At 40.9% G+C, this 15,169-nt stretch overlaps 1 protein-coding gene across 3 annotated transcripts in view; it reads left to right on the top strand.

Annotated features, from left to right (window-relative positions):
- top3b (DNA topoisomerase III beta) overlaps positions 1-15,169 on the top strand; it is a 71,908-nt gene that overhangs the window by 26,426 nt on the left and 30,313 nt on the right. For all 3 annotated transcript variants that reach the window (XM_088995110.1, XM_088995108.1, XM_088995109.1), the window contains exons 3-12: positions 227-333; positions 422-496; positions 1,369-1,562; positions 1,921-2,077; positions 2,150-2,263; positions 4,916-5,006; positions 11,341-11,495; positions 13,434-13,539; positions 13,973-14,119; positions 14,217-14,390. In XM_088995110.1, coding sequence (XP_088851236.1) covers positions 227-333; positions 422-496; positions 1,369-1,562; positions 1,921-2,077; positions 2,150-2,263; positions 4,916-5,006; positions 11,341-11,495; positions 13,434-13,539; positions 13,973-14,119; positions 14,217-14,390 — 1,320 coding nt within the window. The remainder of the gene's footprint in view (positions 1-226; positions 334-421; positions 497-1,368; positions 1,563-1,920; positions 2,078-2,149; positions 2,264-4,915; positions 5,007-11,340; positions 11,496-13,433; positions 13,540-13,972; positions 14,120-14,216; positions 14,391-15,169) is intronic.

Raw genomic sequence — 15,169 nt, 5'->3', positions numbered from 1 at the left:
AGGATGTTGAGCCTTGAACTGCCAGGCAGGAGACCAAGAGGAAGACCGAAGAGGAGGTTCATGGATCTTGTCAAAGAGGACATGAAGGCAGCTGGTGTGAGAGAAGAGGATGCACAAAACCGGGTTATGGAGGACATTGATTCGCTGTGGCGACCCCTGAAGGGAAAAGCCGAACGGAAAAGAAGAAGATAACATCTACTGAAAATAAAATGTTTTTTTCCCCCAGGTAAATACAACAACTGGGATAAAGTGGACCCTGCAGAACTTTTCAGCAAAGCGCCTACAGAAAAAAAGGAGGTCAATCCCAAGCTCAACATGATTAAATTCCTCCAGGTATGTTCAATGTATATGTGGGATGCTGCTCTTAAACTCGAGGCTATGTGTACACTTTGTGTCGACGCTTTGCCATATTTCCCTGTAGATTGAGGCCAGAGGCTCTGACTACTTGGTTTTATGGTTGGACTGTGACAAAGAAGGCGAGAATATCTGTTTTGAGGTCAGAACATCTTCATCCTACAACCTCTTTTGCAACAGTTCAGTTTCTGTGTGCTCATTCACCATATATGCTCGGAGCAGTAAAAAAAAATCATGCATTGGTTGACATAAGGTCAAAGGTAACCAATCAGTTTGTAAATGAGAGCTACTTCTTGGGGACTGATTAATACAAAGGTCTACCAGTTTGATGAAAAAAATGTGTTCAAATTACCATGAATAATGTTCTTGTGCTATAATTAAAAATAACGATGAATGACATTTGTTTATGTGAAGACGGTATCACTATCACAACGCTAGGAAACAGACAACACTTTATTTCTATAAACCTCTGCAAGTTTTTATGTTGTCAAATGATCCATTCATAAAACATTGATACTCAGTCACTTACACCCATCACTGACACATTTCATATTCCGATATTCAGGTTTGAAAAGGGGAACCCAGGTGTCTTAATCCGTTTTTAGAAACCAGAAAGCAAACAAGAAACTGTAACATCCATTTATGAAAAAAAGAGAATGTTTTAAATCTCCTGTCCCAAGTAAATCCGCGACTCCCAGTTCCACACATCGCCGCTCTTTGCTTACGCTCCTTTCTTTTCATCGTTGGCTCCCCTAGCCGTCCATCCATCTGGTCCCAGACTGTCCAACAGCATTGACCTTTCTGCTGAACAAAGTGGAGCTGCGAAAATTGCTGCCCATTTCAGGCGCAAATACACACAAGGGGCCTGGGGCTGTCCCACAATGACAGTCAAATAGCACCGACATTCTTCCCAATCAAAAACAGCGCTGGTATACGCGTGTTGCTGACAAGGCGCAACCACCAAGTCAAAGTTTCTTCCAAGAACAAAGTTAACTTTTGAAAATCTATTTCAAGGTTATAGAGGCTGTGCAGCCAGTGATGAAAGGGGTCATTCAAGAGCAGACCATTTACCGTGCCAAATTCAGCTCCATTACTGACACTGATATCTGGAAAGCTATGAATCACCTTGGAGAGCCCAACCGCAATGAAGCCCTTTCAGTGGATGCACGACAGGAACTGGATTTACGCATTGGCTGCGCCTTCACTCGGTACAACTTTTCAAGAGAGCTTTGCTTTGTGTGTCTTTGTCTTCTTTTACACAAATCATCAGTGACGTAAGCAAGTTGTCCGCCAGAGTGTATGTGGCATGAACTGCTAGAAAAATATGTGGTGAAAATTGCTGTTCAATGTTTCTTTTACCTAAACCTGAAGAGTAAAAAAACAAAAATTGTGACCTACACTGTCGTATTTAATGCATGGAAGGATTAACGCAACTATGTGGAATTTGTTTTGACTACATAACTTATTATATGTTTAAAACACTATGTGCGGAGGAATGCAATTGTTCTTTTAGTAATTGAATATTTGAGTGTTAATACTCTCTTCTGCATACCAAATTGTTTTTAGGTTCCAAACCAAATATTTCCAAGGAAAGTATGGAAATCTGGACTCTTCTTTAGTGTCATTTGGACCCTGCCAGACCCCAACTCTTGGCTTCTGTGTGGAACGTCATGACAAAATCCAGTCCTTTAAACCAGAGAACTACTGGGTTATAAATGCAAAGGTACATGACTTGCAAACCTAGAACATCATTAAATGTGGTGGTGATATTTTGAGAAGCATTTTCTGATGCTAGGTGTTCAAAGGAAAGGACAACCCATTGACGCTTGATTGGAATCGTGTAAAGGTCTTTGACAAAGAAGTGGCCCAAATGTTTGTGAACCTGGCCAAAACATCCACGGAAGCCCAGGTAAGTAAACACACACAGCCCATTTAGACTTGCCGCCTTGTGGTCACTGTTTACCACTTTTCAAAACCCACAAGATATCCGAGGTGATTTAGAATTCATTCTTACCGTTATAGTATGCATTATACAGTGATACCTCGGCTCACGAATGCCATGGCTAACGAACTTTTCGTCTTATGAACATTAAATTCATGAGAATTTTATCTTGGCATACAAACTAGTTTTCGGGATACACACGGAGCACCACAATGTGTGATGTGTCGTTGGCAAACAAGTCTGTTCTCCTAATAAGGAAATGGCTGCCGGCTTTTTTTGTCCTCTATTCTCCGCCCTGCCCCTAGTCTTCGCTTAAAGCTGCACGTGATTGGTCAAGAATGCAGCAGGGGGGGTGTTCAGAATCAGAGAGCTGCAAATAAAAATAGGCATACGACAGAGAGTGAGAAAATGGACAGAAAACACAATGAAATTTGGACTCGTTCAACTTTATTGATAGGTCAAAGGCAGAGTGTAGACTGCAAGGTTAAAGTATCCCATCAATCAGGCTCCACAAATAAGCCGCACAAGCCATCTGTACACTTAAAGCAAAGAGCTATAAACCCAGCTAAACAGAACACAATTGATGAGGAACTAGGTAAAATTATTGCAGAGAAAGCACATGAACTTCACTCGGATATCGTCAAGAGGCAACCTGAAAGTTCGACATCCATTGATGATTTCAAGGCTAGCCACGGATGGTTCGAGAACTTTAAGCGTCGTACATGGATTCATAGTGTCATTCGTCATGGTGAGGCAGCCAGTTCTGACGATAAAGCTACCAAAGCTTACAAGAAATTATTCCTCAAGATGGTGGAAGAAGGCCATGTTCCTCATCAAGTGTTTAATGCTGATGAAACCGGCCACTCGATTCCATAAAGCCCTCAACGGCCATCACAAAGGAAAATAAAACTACAGTAAAGTCTCGTTATATCGATATCGGTTATATCGATAGTACCGCTTATTACGATACTATTTTCATTTCCCTTGCACATTTCTAGTCTTTTTATGTATAATTAGTACCGTTTAGTACGATACCCGGTTATGACGATAATCCGGTTATTACGGTGCTCCTTTTCATCCCCCGCCGGCCATTTTTGTTGCTTATATCGATATATCCGTCGCGCCATTGGTCAACTTGGTCACGTGTCTTGTTACGTGAGCCGCCACCGGTCGCGCCATTGGTCGACTTGGTCACATCAGCCGCCATCGGTCGCGGTGTCTGGCAGCCAGTTCTGACGATAAAGCTACCAAAGCTTACAAGAAATTATTCCTCAAGATGGTGGAAGAAGGCCATGTTCCTCATCAAGTGTTTAATGCTGATGAAACCGGCCACTCGATTCCATAAAGCCCTCAACGGCCATCACAAAGGAAAATAAAACTACAGTAAAGTCTCGTTATATCGATATCGGTTATATCGATAGTACCGCTTATTACGATACTATTTTCATTTCCCTTGCACATTTCTAGTCTTTTTATGTATAATTAGTACCGTTTAGTACGATACCCGGTTATGACGATAATCCGGTTATTACGGTGCTCCTTTTCATCCCCCGCCGGCCATTTTTGTTGCTTATATCGATATATCCGTTGCGCCATTGGTCAACTTGGTCACGTGTCTTGTTACGTGAGCCGCCACCGGTCGCGCCATTGGTCGACTTGGTCACATCAGCCGCCATCGGTCGCGCTATTGGTCGACTTGGCCGTGTGACTTTGTCACGTGACACGCCATCGGTCGCGCCATTGGTCAACTTGGTCACGTGTCTTGGTTACGTGTCACGCCATCAGTCGCGCCATTGGTCGACTTGGTCAGGTGACTTGGTTACGTGCCCAGCACCCGTGTAGCAGAGCCATTTTCGATGTCAGTTTTTATTCAAATGCAAATAAAAATGACTTCACGCCAAGACGTCTTGCATTGCTTGTGAATCCAAACAATGGCTTCAGATTTGGATAATATGCTTTCTTGTTACACATCCAGTTATGAATATGTTTCAAATACACTGTAGTTCTGAAGATTAAAGCATACATGTTTAAAATCATTAAAGAATTCTATGTGCCATTTTGAGGCAACATTGGGGGAACATCTCCCCAAAAAAAGGGAGCTAATGGCCAGCTCCGTTTCTTATATGGCGCTTGGCTGCCCTCTTTTGGCGGCTTTTGTTTAATGCAGTTCGGCGCAGGATCGGATATATCGATAGTCCCGGTTATATCGACATTTTTTCGGACTCCCTTGAATATCGATATAACGAGACTTTACTGTACTTTATTAGACATTACAGTTTATTTCTTTAAATACAATACCATAGCACATTTATTATACATACAATAAGGTATATTTGGTGTAGTTTTAAGGCTTAGACAATTAGAAAGTAGAAAATTAGGTTTTATGGGGACCTGGGAACAGATTATTCTCATTTTAATGGTTTCCTATGGGAAATTAATGTTTGTGATACACACTTTTCGCCTTACACACTCTGTCTGGGAACCAATTAAGTTTGTAAGCCAAGGTATCACTGTATTGTGGTTCTTGCTCTCAATGTATCTCTTAAGGTTGAGCTACAGTATGATTGAACAGGTCAGCATACCTCCTTTGAAACGCTTTCATTTCTACTCCCAATTCAGGTGGAGTCAGTGACGAAGAAGGAGAAGACTAAGCAGAGACCATTGGCTTTAAATACCGTAGAGATGTTAAGAGTGGCAAGCTCTTCCCTCGGTACTGGATGTTTATACCTTTTTAGCTTGTAAACAAAGCAGATTGATACGTCTGTGTAAGCTCTCAGTCGTACAGGAGTGGTCCATCGATGAAAATGTTTCTTCAGCCGTCATCTATACTTTTTTGAAGGTGTCGGACGTTTCGCTTCTTATCCAAGAAACTTCGTCAGCAAACTAAAGTCTTACTGGTAGTTTAGGCCCTATATATATCCCTACTGTCCGGACATGGCGGTGCCGGACTCTGCAATAATAAGTCCCTGCTCTCAGGTTAGGGGGAGCAGAGGACTACCCACTGCAGCTGCTCCACTGATAGTTCCTGTCGTTCTGACTAACGACTGACCTGATTGCCCCATTTTTGACCAGTATCACCTCATCAGTATTACTAATCATGTTGCCTAAGCAGGCTATTGTATGAACGATCCAAATTGAACCTCACCCCACCAAACCGGTTTAATGAAGGATTTAGTTGTTTTATAAAAATCGATTGTTTTACTCCCTCAGTGGTCATTTGACAAATGTCAGAAAGAAAGAATAGGGAATGAAACCAAAAATTCTGAAGATACAAAAAGGAGAGGAGTGGCAGTACCTTACATTGCAGGAGTTTCTGAAAAACTAGAGTCCTTTGGCAACACAAAATTCCTATTTATTTCAAACCGATAAACACTTTAAGGTAAAAATTAGTGCATCCAAAAGATAGGCTGCCAAATGAAAAACAAAGTAATGTAGTTTATTCAATACATTGTAAGAATGAAAATTGTAAAGAGCAGGTCATTGGGGAGACTAAACAAATTCTCAAAAAATACTTTATCAACATCGCAGGGATAATACGAGTAGGCTTCAATCGGCACTACATATGCACCTAAAAGCTAGCAACCACTCATTTGACGACAATGAGGTTAAAATCTTAGCGAAGGGGAGTAAAAGAAGCGATTTTCATAAAACAACTAAATCCTTCATTAAACAGGTTTGGTGGGTGAGGTTCAATTTGGATCGTTCATACAATAGCCTGCTTAGGCAATTTAGGATTAGTAATACTGATGAGGTATTAACGGTCGAAATGGGCAATCAGGCCAGTCGTTAGTCAGAACGACAGGAACTATCAGTGGAGCAGCTGCAGTGGGTAGTCCTCTGCTCCCCCCAACCTGAGAGCAGGGACTTATCATAACAGAGTCCGGCACCGCCATGTCTGGACAGTAGGGATATATATAGGGCCTAAACTACCAGTAAGACTTTAGTTTGCTGACAAAGTTTATTGGATAAGAAGCGAAACGTCCGACACCTTCAAAAAAGTACAGGTGACGGCTGAAGAAACCTTTTCATTGAAAGGAGAGTAATTTAAAGAAAAAAAAGAAACTGATGTATGGTCTTAGATACAAATACATATACAGTCAGTTTGGAAAATATTCAGAATGCATTTTCTGATGCTTCAGCCCTACTGCAAAAAGGCATAAATTACATCATGAAATAAGTTGTGGTAAAATATTTGTAAGTTTATTAAAAAGAAAATAAATACCTGTGCATAAGTATTCAGTACGTTTGCCATGACGCTCAAAAATGAGCTGTGGTTCACCCTGTTTCAACTGATCAATGTCAAGCTTAAAGGACAACCGACACCATTTTTTTGTTTCCTAACTGACATCAGAAAAACGTTTTATAGCATCTAAAATACCCAAAACGTGCAGTATGACATTTTAGTCAAATGCAAAACACCAATAAAAAAGTTTGCTAAAACTGCAAAAAATTGAGCTGCGAATTGGGCATTTTCAGAAAGTCCCGCCCCCTGTTCGTGACGTCATGCCAAGACGTCTTGCCTTGCTTGAGAATCAAAGCAATGGCTTCAGATTCGGAGAAGATGCTTTCTTGTTACTCATCATGTTATGAATATGTTTGCAATCGATTAAAGAAGTTCTTCCGGGTCATTTTCAGGCATCAGTGATGTGTAGCGTCCCAGAAAATGCAGAACATGGCGCCCAAGCTCTGTTGGAAATGGGCTGATTTGTCTGCTGGGAATTTGTGTCAGCGAATATCAAATAGTTGTCTTGGTGGAACACACAATTCACCATCGCGTTATGTGTTTTCCTTCTAATTTCGCCATCAACACGGATCAACACGAAGTTTTCAGACCAAAAAAAGTACCGCAAAATGCATTGTGTGTCACTTTCTCTGTCAGGGCCGTTCCCTCCGTGACGTGACGTCAGAAATCGTCACCAACTCAAAAACAAGACTTACTGAATATTCGCCGCGAGTATCAAAAGGTAAAATATAGCTACAGTAAAGTCTCGTTATATCGATATTCAAGGGAGTCCGAAAAAATATCCATATAACCGGGACTATCGATATATCCGACCCTGTTTGCATGTAATTTTCTCCGTGCGTGCATAGAAATAGTATCGATATAACCGGGACTATCGATATATCCGATATCGATATAACGAGACTTTACTGTATATGCGGTGGAATCTTTATAAAATACGCTCAGTAGAAGTAATTTGACGTGATTTTACAAATTATGGACACAACTTGTCCGGAGGCGTCGGTTGTCCTTTGATGGGAGTCCACCTATGGTAAATTCAGTTACCGTAATTTCCGGACTATAGAGCACACCTTATTTATTATAAGCCTCACCAACTACATTATTAGAGAACAAACAATTTTGTCGCACCTGTATATAAGCCGCATGTGCCCACATTAAAACATGTAAACATATTTACAAAGAAAGACGGTACACAGAGAGAGTTTTCTAAGTTTTAATGATGTAACTTAACAACAATAATATAACTTTCTTCCCAAACGGTGCCCGTGACGCGGCAGCAAAACGGTAGCAACATGGTAACAACACGCTAGCAACACAGTATGACAAGTCTGGTAAAAGAACATACAATGATACCTTGGCTTACGAACTTAATTGGTTCCCAGACAGAGTGTTTAAGGCGAAAAGTGTGTATCCCGAAAATTAATTTCCCATTGGAAACCATTAAAATGAAAATAATCTGTTCCCAGGTCCCCATAAAACATAATTTTCTACTTTCTAATTTTCTAAGCCTTAAAACTACATAAAATATACCTTATTTTATTTATAATAAATGTGCTGTGGTATTGTAATTAAATAAATAAACTACTGTATAATAAAGTCGTTTTATTGACCTTTGTGATCGTCGTTGATGGAATGGAGTGGCCGGTTTCATCAGCATTAAACACTCGATGAGGAACGTAGCCTTCTTCTTTCACCATCTTGAGGAATTATCTCTTGGAGGTGCTTTCTCTGTGAGAATGTTACCCTTTTCCTCATCAATTGTGTTCTGTTTAGCTGGGTTGATAGCTTTTTGCATTAAGTGACAGATGGCTTGTGCCGGTTATTTGTGGAGCCTAATTGATGGGATGTTTTAACCTTCCAGTCTACACTCTGCTTTTCAACTATCAAAGTTGAAATGAGTCCAAATTTCACTGTTTTCTATCCATTTTCTCACATTTCACTTTTTTTTTTCACTTTTGTTTTTTTTTTTTTGTTTTTTTGTGTGTGTTTTCTCACTCTCTGTCGTCTGCCTGTCTCTTTAATGCCCCCCCCCCCACTGCTGCGTTCTTGACCGATCACGTGGCTTAACCGAAGACTGGGGGCTGTGAACAGAGGACAAAACAGTCGGCCACCATTTTCTTGTTAGGAGAACGGGCTCGTTTGCGAACGACACATCACTGATTGTGGCAGCTCCATGTGTATCCCGAAAAATAATTTGTATGCCAAGGTAAAATTTTCATACATGTAACGTTCGTAAACCGAAAAGTTCGTAAGCCAAGGGGTTCGTAAACCGAGGTATCACTCTACTGGTTAAAATCGCGGTTAGCCGTCTTCATCTTCCTCCTTTGAACTGAAGCCATTTAAGTCATTGCCCTTAGTTTCGGAATGAAGCATTGTCATATAGTTGTCGTCACACACTCCCTCATCGTCTCTCTTTCTGTCAATCCGGAATGTTCTTGTCGTTGGCGATTGTTTTTGCTTTCAGTCTGATCTGCACAGTCGAAACACCTCGGCCATGTGGGCTTTTATTACCTCTGAAAGCTTTTTTCGTCATTTTACATTGCTCCAGTTCTTCCCGCTGCCGTTTCCAGCTCTGTTTCCTTCTTTATCGGCCAGCTCGATTGCTTTTAGCTTTAAAGCTGTGTCATATGCCTTTCTTTTTGCATTTTCTATGATGAGGGTATGTTCATCCTAATTTAATTTATGCACAAGACAAAATAAGTTCCAGTCTTCCTCGAGACATATAGTCTTAATCTTACCTTTTCTACTCGAGGGGCCCTGGCGGCCGTGAGAAAAAAAATACATAAATTGGCCGCATCACTGAATAAGCGGCTTATAAGCATAAGAGTCGCAAAAGTAGCGGCTTATAGTCCGGAATTTACGGTATTTGAACTTGATTCAGAAAGACTCACACCTGTCTATATTAGCTCCCACTGTTGGGGTAATTCGCTATACAAACATCTTTAAACATCGCTTTCTAATCTTTGTTTACATTTTGGACTTCCTGATACATCATATGCCTTCCCTTACATGATGTCACATCTACATTACGTCACATCCCATCGCGTCGCACACTGTGCGCCATATAAATGCCCTCCCAGTTCGTCGCTCTCTCTCTCTCCCTTCATGCTTCCTCTCAGCCGACACCGCGATGTCTCCTGATGATTTAACCATCCTCTGCCATCAACGCCCGTAGAAGCAATGAACCAGGGACGAACGATCAAAATAAAGTCATTACCCACAGTTGACAGTGCATGAACACAGCATGAACCAAGCATGAAGTCAAAAGAATTATCTGCAGACCTCCGAAACAGGATTGTTTCAATGCACAAATCTGGGAAAGGGTACAAAAACATTTCTTGTCCTTTGAAGGACCCAGTGAGTACTGTGGCCTGCATCATCCTTAAATGGAAGATGCTTGGAACCACCAGGAATCTCCCTAGAGCTTGTTGCCCGCCTAAACTGAGCAGTCGTGGGAGAAAGGCTTTCGTCAGAGAGGTGACCAAGAACCCGATGGTCACTCTGTCTGAGCTGCAGCGTTCCTCTATGGAGAGAGGAGAAACTTCCAGAAGGACAACCATTTGTGCCGCAATCCACCAATCAGGCCTGTATGGAAGAGTGGCTAGGCAATACATTTAATTTCTAAGTGCCTTTCAAAACTTTCAAGGACAGGATTGAGGGAAAGATGAATGCAGCAATGTATAAAGACATCCTCACAAAAACCTGTTGCAGAGCGCTGTTGACATCAGACTGGGGCGGCGTTTCATCTTTTGGCAGGACAACGGTCCAAAGCACACAGCCAAAATATCAAAGGAGTGGCTTCAGAACAACCATGTCAATGTCCTTGAGCGGCTGTCAGAGATATGACAGACAGACACCGTGGACAGAGACTCAGAACCAGAAAGATTGTCCCCACTGCCGGCAGGAGACGCAGTCATCAGATGACATACGTCTGAATTCTGCGCCCCTCTGCCAAGCTATTTATTGAGAGTATATGTAAATTACAGTGATATATTAGTAAACATAGTTTTCTTGATTATAATGCCACGCCTCTGGGCGTTCTGAGCACCAACAGCTGCAAGCAGTAAAACATAAGACGTTTTAATTGGTTGTCTTTTCCAAAAACTGATAAATTTGTAATCTGGCGCTTGTGCAGGATGTTTAAGCCGTAAATAACTTTGGTGGAAAAGGAGTATCTCAAGCCCTAAATTCTGTGCAAGGCCGGACCTTCTAAAATCTTGATGGAGACGACAGTTCACCTTGCCGTGTCTGTTGCACTCAGATTTACTGTGGCCATCTGCGCTTTGACTGTAGGTCCATTGTTTAGTTGGTCAGCAAAGCAAGGCACTTTTAAACATGATAAATTATTATTCTCCATCAGCGGCCCAGCCAGAGCCCAGACTGGAATCCCATTGAACATCTGGAGATATCTGAAAATGGCTGTGCACTAACACTCCCCATCCAACCTGATGGAGCTTGAGAAATGCTGTAAAGAGGAATGGGGAAAAAATAGGTGTGCCAAACTTAGCAACCTATTGATAAATACTTGAGGGTGGAATTGCTGCCAAAGGTGCTTCTACAAAGCATTAAGAAAACATTCTGAATACTTATGCACAGGTGATTTTATTCTTTTTAATTAATTTACAACAAAAACAAACACCAAAACTTCTTTCATGTTGTCATGATGGGCTATTTTGTGCAGAATTCTGAGGATAAAATGAATTAATTCCTTTTTGCAATAGGGCTGTAACATAAGAAAATGCGAGAAAAGTGAAGCGTTCTGAATACTTGCCGAATTGACTGTATTTTTTTTCTGTTCCAGGTATGGGTCCTCAGTACACTATGCAGATTGCTGAGCGATTATACACACAGGGTTACATCAGCTATCCTCGGACGGAAACAACCCACTATCCAGATAACTATGACTTGAGGGGAACCCTGAAGCAGCAGACCAACTGTCGTTTATGGGGAGAGGAGGTGAAAGATCATTTTTGTCCTAGCTCAGGGGTATCAAACATTTTCATTTCAAGGCCTCATACAGACAGGTGGGCATTCCGTCAGACCATCATTGACCCATTGTGCTGACGAATGACGATAGATGACAAACATTCAAGCACTAACGCAACTGAATTTTTGACCGTTGGCGTAATCGTCACTAACTGGGTCAAGTATCAACGGACCTCTTTGTCTGTCACTGACGGAGGCTTTTTTCACTGACGATAGTTGTCTCTCCTGCGTGTTTGTTGGCAAAGATGAATAATCAGGCCCCAGAATATCCACAATACATTAAATAATCATAGTTTAAAAATATTCAAGCGAAACTCAATATTATTGACAACTTTAACGGAACGGCGTTTATTTCATAGTCTCACATTCCTTTCTTGTCATGTGATTTGAATTGTGTTGCTGCTGAGTTTGGTGGGTAGTTTCAGGCTCCTCACTGACGTGTTGTTTCCCCCATTTTTTTTCTTTTTTACTGTATGAATGCAAAAAGTCACATCATGCACATGGGCGCACATAAACATCAAACACACACACACACACACACACACACACACTCAAACACACACACGTACAGACACCTCCGCTCAGCCACATTAATTGGAAATGTCACACACCAACGTAATGACAAAAATTCACTCCTACAGTACTAAGACCACAGGATAGTCATTCTCAACAATGAATATTTCATGCACTGTCTCACACACACAAACTCTCAGTTCAACCAAGTCACCAAATAAAAATATAATGTTTTCTTTCACTATGCATGTTATTTAGTGCAAGGACATTTGGCATTCCCTTGCTGCCACTCTGAAGAGGGCACTGTCTGCATGCAAGCTGCATTGGTTACTTATTATAGTCAGCTTGCTACATATTTGACCGAAGATCGACCTTTGAAACAACAGACCTCGCGCGTTCAAGTCAATCGCGCACTTGCAAGCATATACTGTACACACGCTGGCGCCCAACCATGCACACATGCGCATGAGCATGCACACACGCAGGCACACTCAGATGAGCGACACTACAGGCAGAAGCCCGGTGACTTAGTTATCATCTGACTGGCTGCTTTGTATCTCAATCAAGTAATAGAATTGATTATCGGCTACCATCGCATGTTCTGCTCTATAGAGCGCAGTAGTTTGAATCCCTGTGCCAGCGCAGAGGGTTTTTCAATACTTGTCATGTGAAAGCCCAGGAGCCACATTTAACCAGCATAAGAGTCGCATGCAGATCATGAACCTGCACAATGGTGTTTTATAGCAAAATACACCAGAAAACATGTTCAAAATGAACATATTATTAATCATTGTTTTTTTACTGTAAATGTTTAAGGCTGTAAAAAAATTTCCTCCTACACAAATGAGACATGAAAATTTCCCTCATTCCTCTCGGTTTAAACACGAATGTTCACGCCCTTATAGATTTCCATCATTCCACGATAATTTCCGTCATACCTCTCGGTTTAAACACAAAAGTTCACACCCTTATAGATTTCCATCAATCCGTTTTTTCAGCTTTATCTGGGTTGCTATAAATGTTTTCATATAAAACAACAACAACAAGATGTATATGAGGCTTTTAGAAATAATGCATGTAATTTTAGTGATCGATCTACAAGTATGCATGCACCCAACTGTGGCTGGAGAGATGAAACAGAAAATCTGTTGTTTGCGTTTATTTCCAAATACCTAGAGTGATTTTAACTATTCTGTATTGGATCAACACTTAACAACCTAAATATCGCATAGTATAGCTCTGATGTCTCATCATTTGTGTCAAGTACAAATGTCTACAGAAAATCTAAAATATTCATCTATCCTTCTGTCGGGAAAGTGAAATGTGTCATTTTTCACATGATTTTTCATGATAACTATCATCCAAATTTATTGAGGCTGCATTTGTAATCACCAGGTGAAAACTCTTATATCTAATGGAATAAACCATCCCAAGAAAGGAGTTGATGTTGGCGATCATCCACCAATCACTCCCATGCGTGCTGCTTCAGAAGAAGAATTGGGTGAGTCTCAAAGCTCATGAATAATTGATGTCATGTGTGGGACCCCATACCCATTTGTACCCCTATTTAAACTCAATCAATTCATATATTTAGGATCCATATATTTTACCAATTATTTTTGGAGTCTTTGTGGTTACTGAAGGACGCTGGACAAAGTTATATAATACAATAAACGATCCACTAGATGTAAAAAAAAAAAAAAAAATGGGGAAATGTGAGCAAAGCCAAACTAAAATAAAAAGATGAGTTTAAATGGAATACATTTTTTCTCAATATTTGGATTTCGCTCTGCATCTGAAGACTAATTCACATTGCTTCAATAAGGGTTGTAAGGGTTCCATATGAAGTGGCAGATCTATTTACTCTGTCCCCCATGTTTGGCTTTCAACAGTTTCCCCCGCTCATCAGCTCTGCTCTTTATTTTCCTCCAAAGGAACTGATGGCTGGCGCCTTTATGAGTACATCACAAGACATTTCATTGCTACAGTCTGTCAGGACTGCAAGTATTTGCAGACAACCATTGTTTTCAGCATTGGAACTGAAGCTTTCACCTGTAGTGGAAAAACCCTGATCTCACCAGGTAAATGATTCAACACAGACAATTGTTGTCACCAATGACGGCTTGATTCTTGGACTCTGGAACACTTGGTGGTGGAGAAAATGTGTTTTATCTCCAGGTTACACAGTTTTTATGCAATGGCAGAGCATCCCCCTTGAAGAAGCCTTGCCCGTCTGTGAAAGTAGAGATACTTTTACAGTAGATGAGATCAAGTTGGTGGAAAAGCAGACGAGTCCTCCAGACTACTTGACCGAGGCTGAACTCATCACTCTTATGGAGAAACACGGCATTGGTACTTCTCTGAATCACCTGTGTGCTATAAATTTTGTTTTCATTCATTTGTGTGATGTTGGTTTGAAAACAAAATCAATAACCTTAGCTTTGTTGACATTACCTCAAAATAAAATTTGTTGCAGAAGCATGACAATAATGTCGTCGCAAAACTCCAACAAACATTACCGCTGTAATAACTTTATTATTATTAACATTAATTTAACTTGGTGCATTCATTTTAACCGCAAGTAAAAAAGGATTAATAGAAAAAAAAAGTTGCTCAAGGTGCGATTTTTTTTTTTTTTTTTTTCTATATGACAACTGGTTCTTTTTCTCCTTGGGCGGTTGTGCTCTCCCGCAATATTGTACCAATTCCTTTCCCATCTTGAGTGTTTGTATGATTCCAACAGCATTCGACACTTCCATTGAGTCCATATTTTTCTATCGGAAAATTCACTTACAACTTAAACTTTTCATGTTTTGTAGAGCAGACCTTTATCACTCAACAGAGAAAATATGTCACAGTGTTTCACTACTTGTACTTCTATTTGCACATACTACGGCACCATTCCAACTTGGCTTTGGGAAGTCGACGTATCACTTTCATGGCCCAGTCGTTTCGCCATAATAAGGAATTATCATTAGCATCAGTTATCGCCGACGCACTTGTTATTGTTATGGAGCAAATACGCGCAAGTACCGTCAATGGCGCAATTGGCGAGAGTCATTGCATCATATCATGTGATTGGCTGGACTCTTGGCACTCCTGGTTTGAAAAACTCTGGCTTAAAGTGCATC

This window comes from Hippocampus bargibanti, linkage group LG04 (genome assembly GCF_051943395.1).
Source record: "Hippocampus bargibanti isolate YZ-2025 linkage group LG04, ASM5194339v1, whole genome shotgun sequence".
NCBI classification, from domain to species: Eukaryota; Metazoa; Chordata; class Actinopteri; order Syngnathiformes; family Syngnathidae; genus Hippocampus; species Hippocampus bargibanti.
This window is presented reverse-complemented; position numbering and strand designations above follow the sequence as displayed.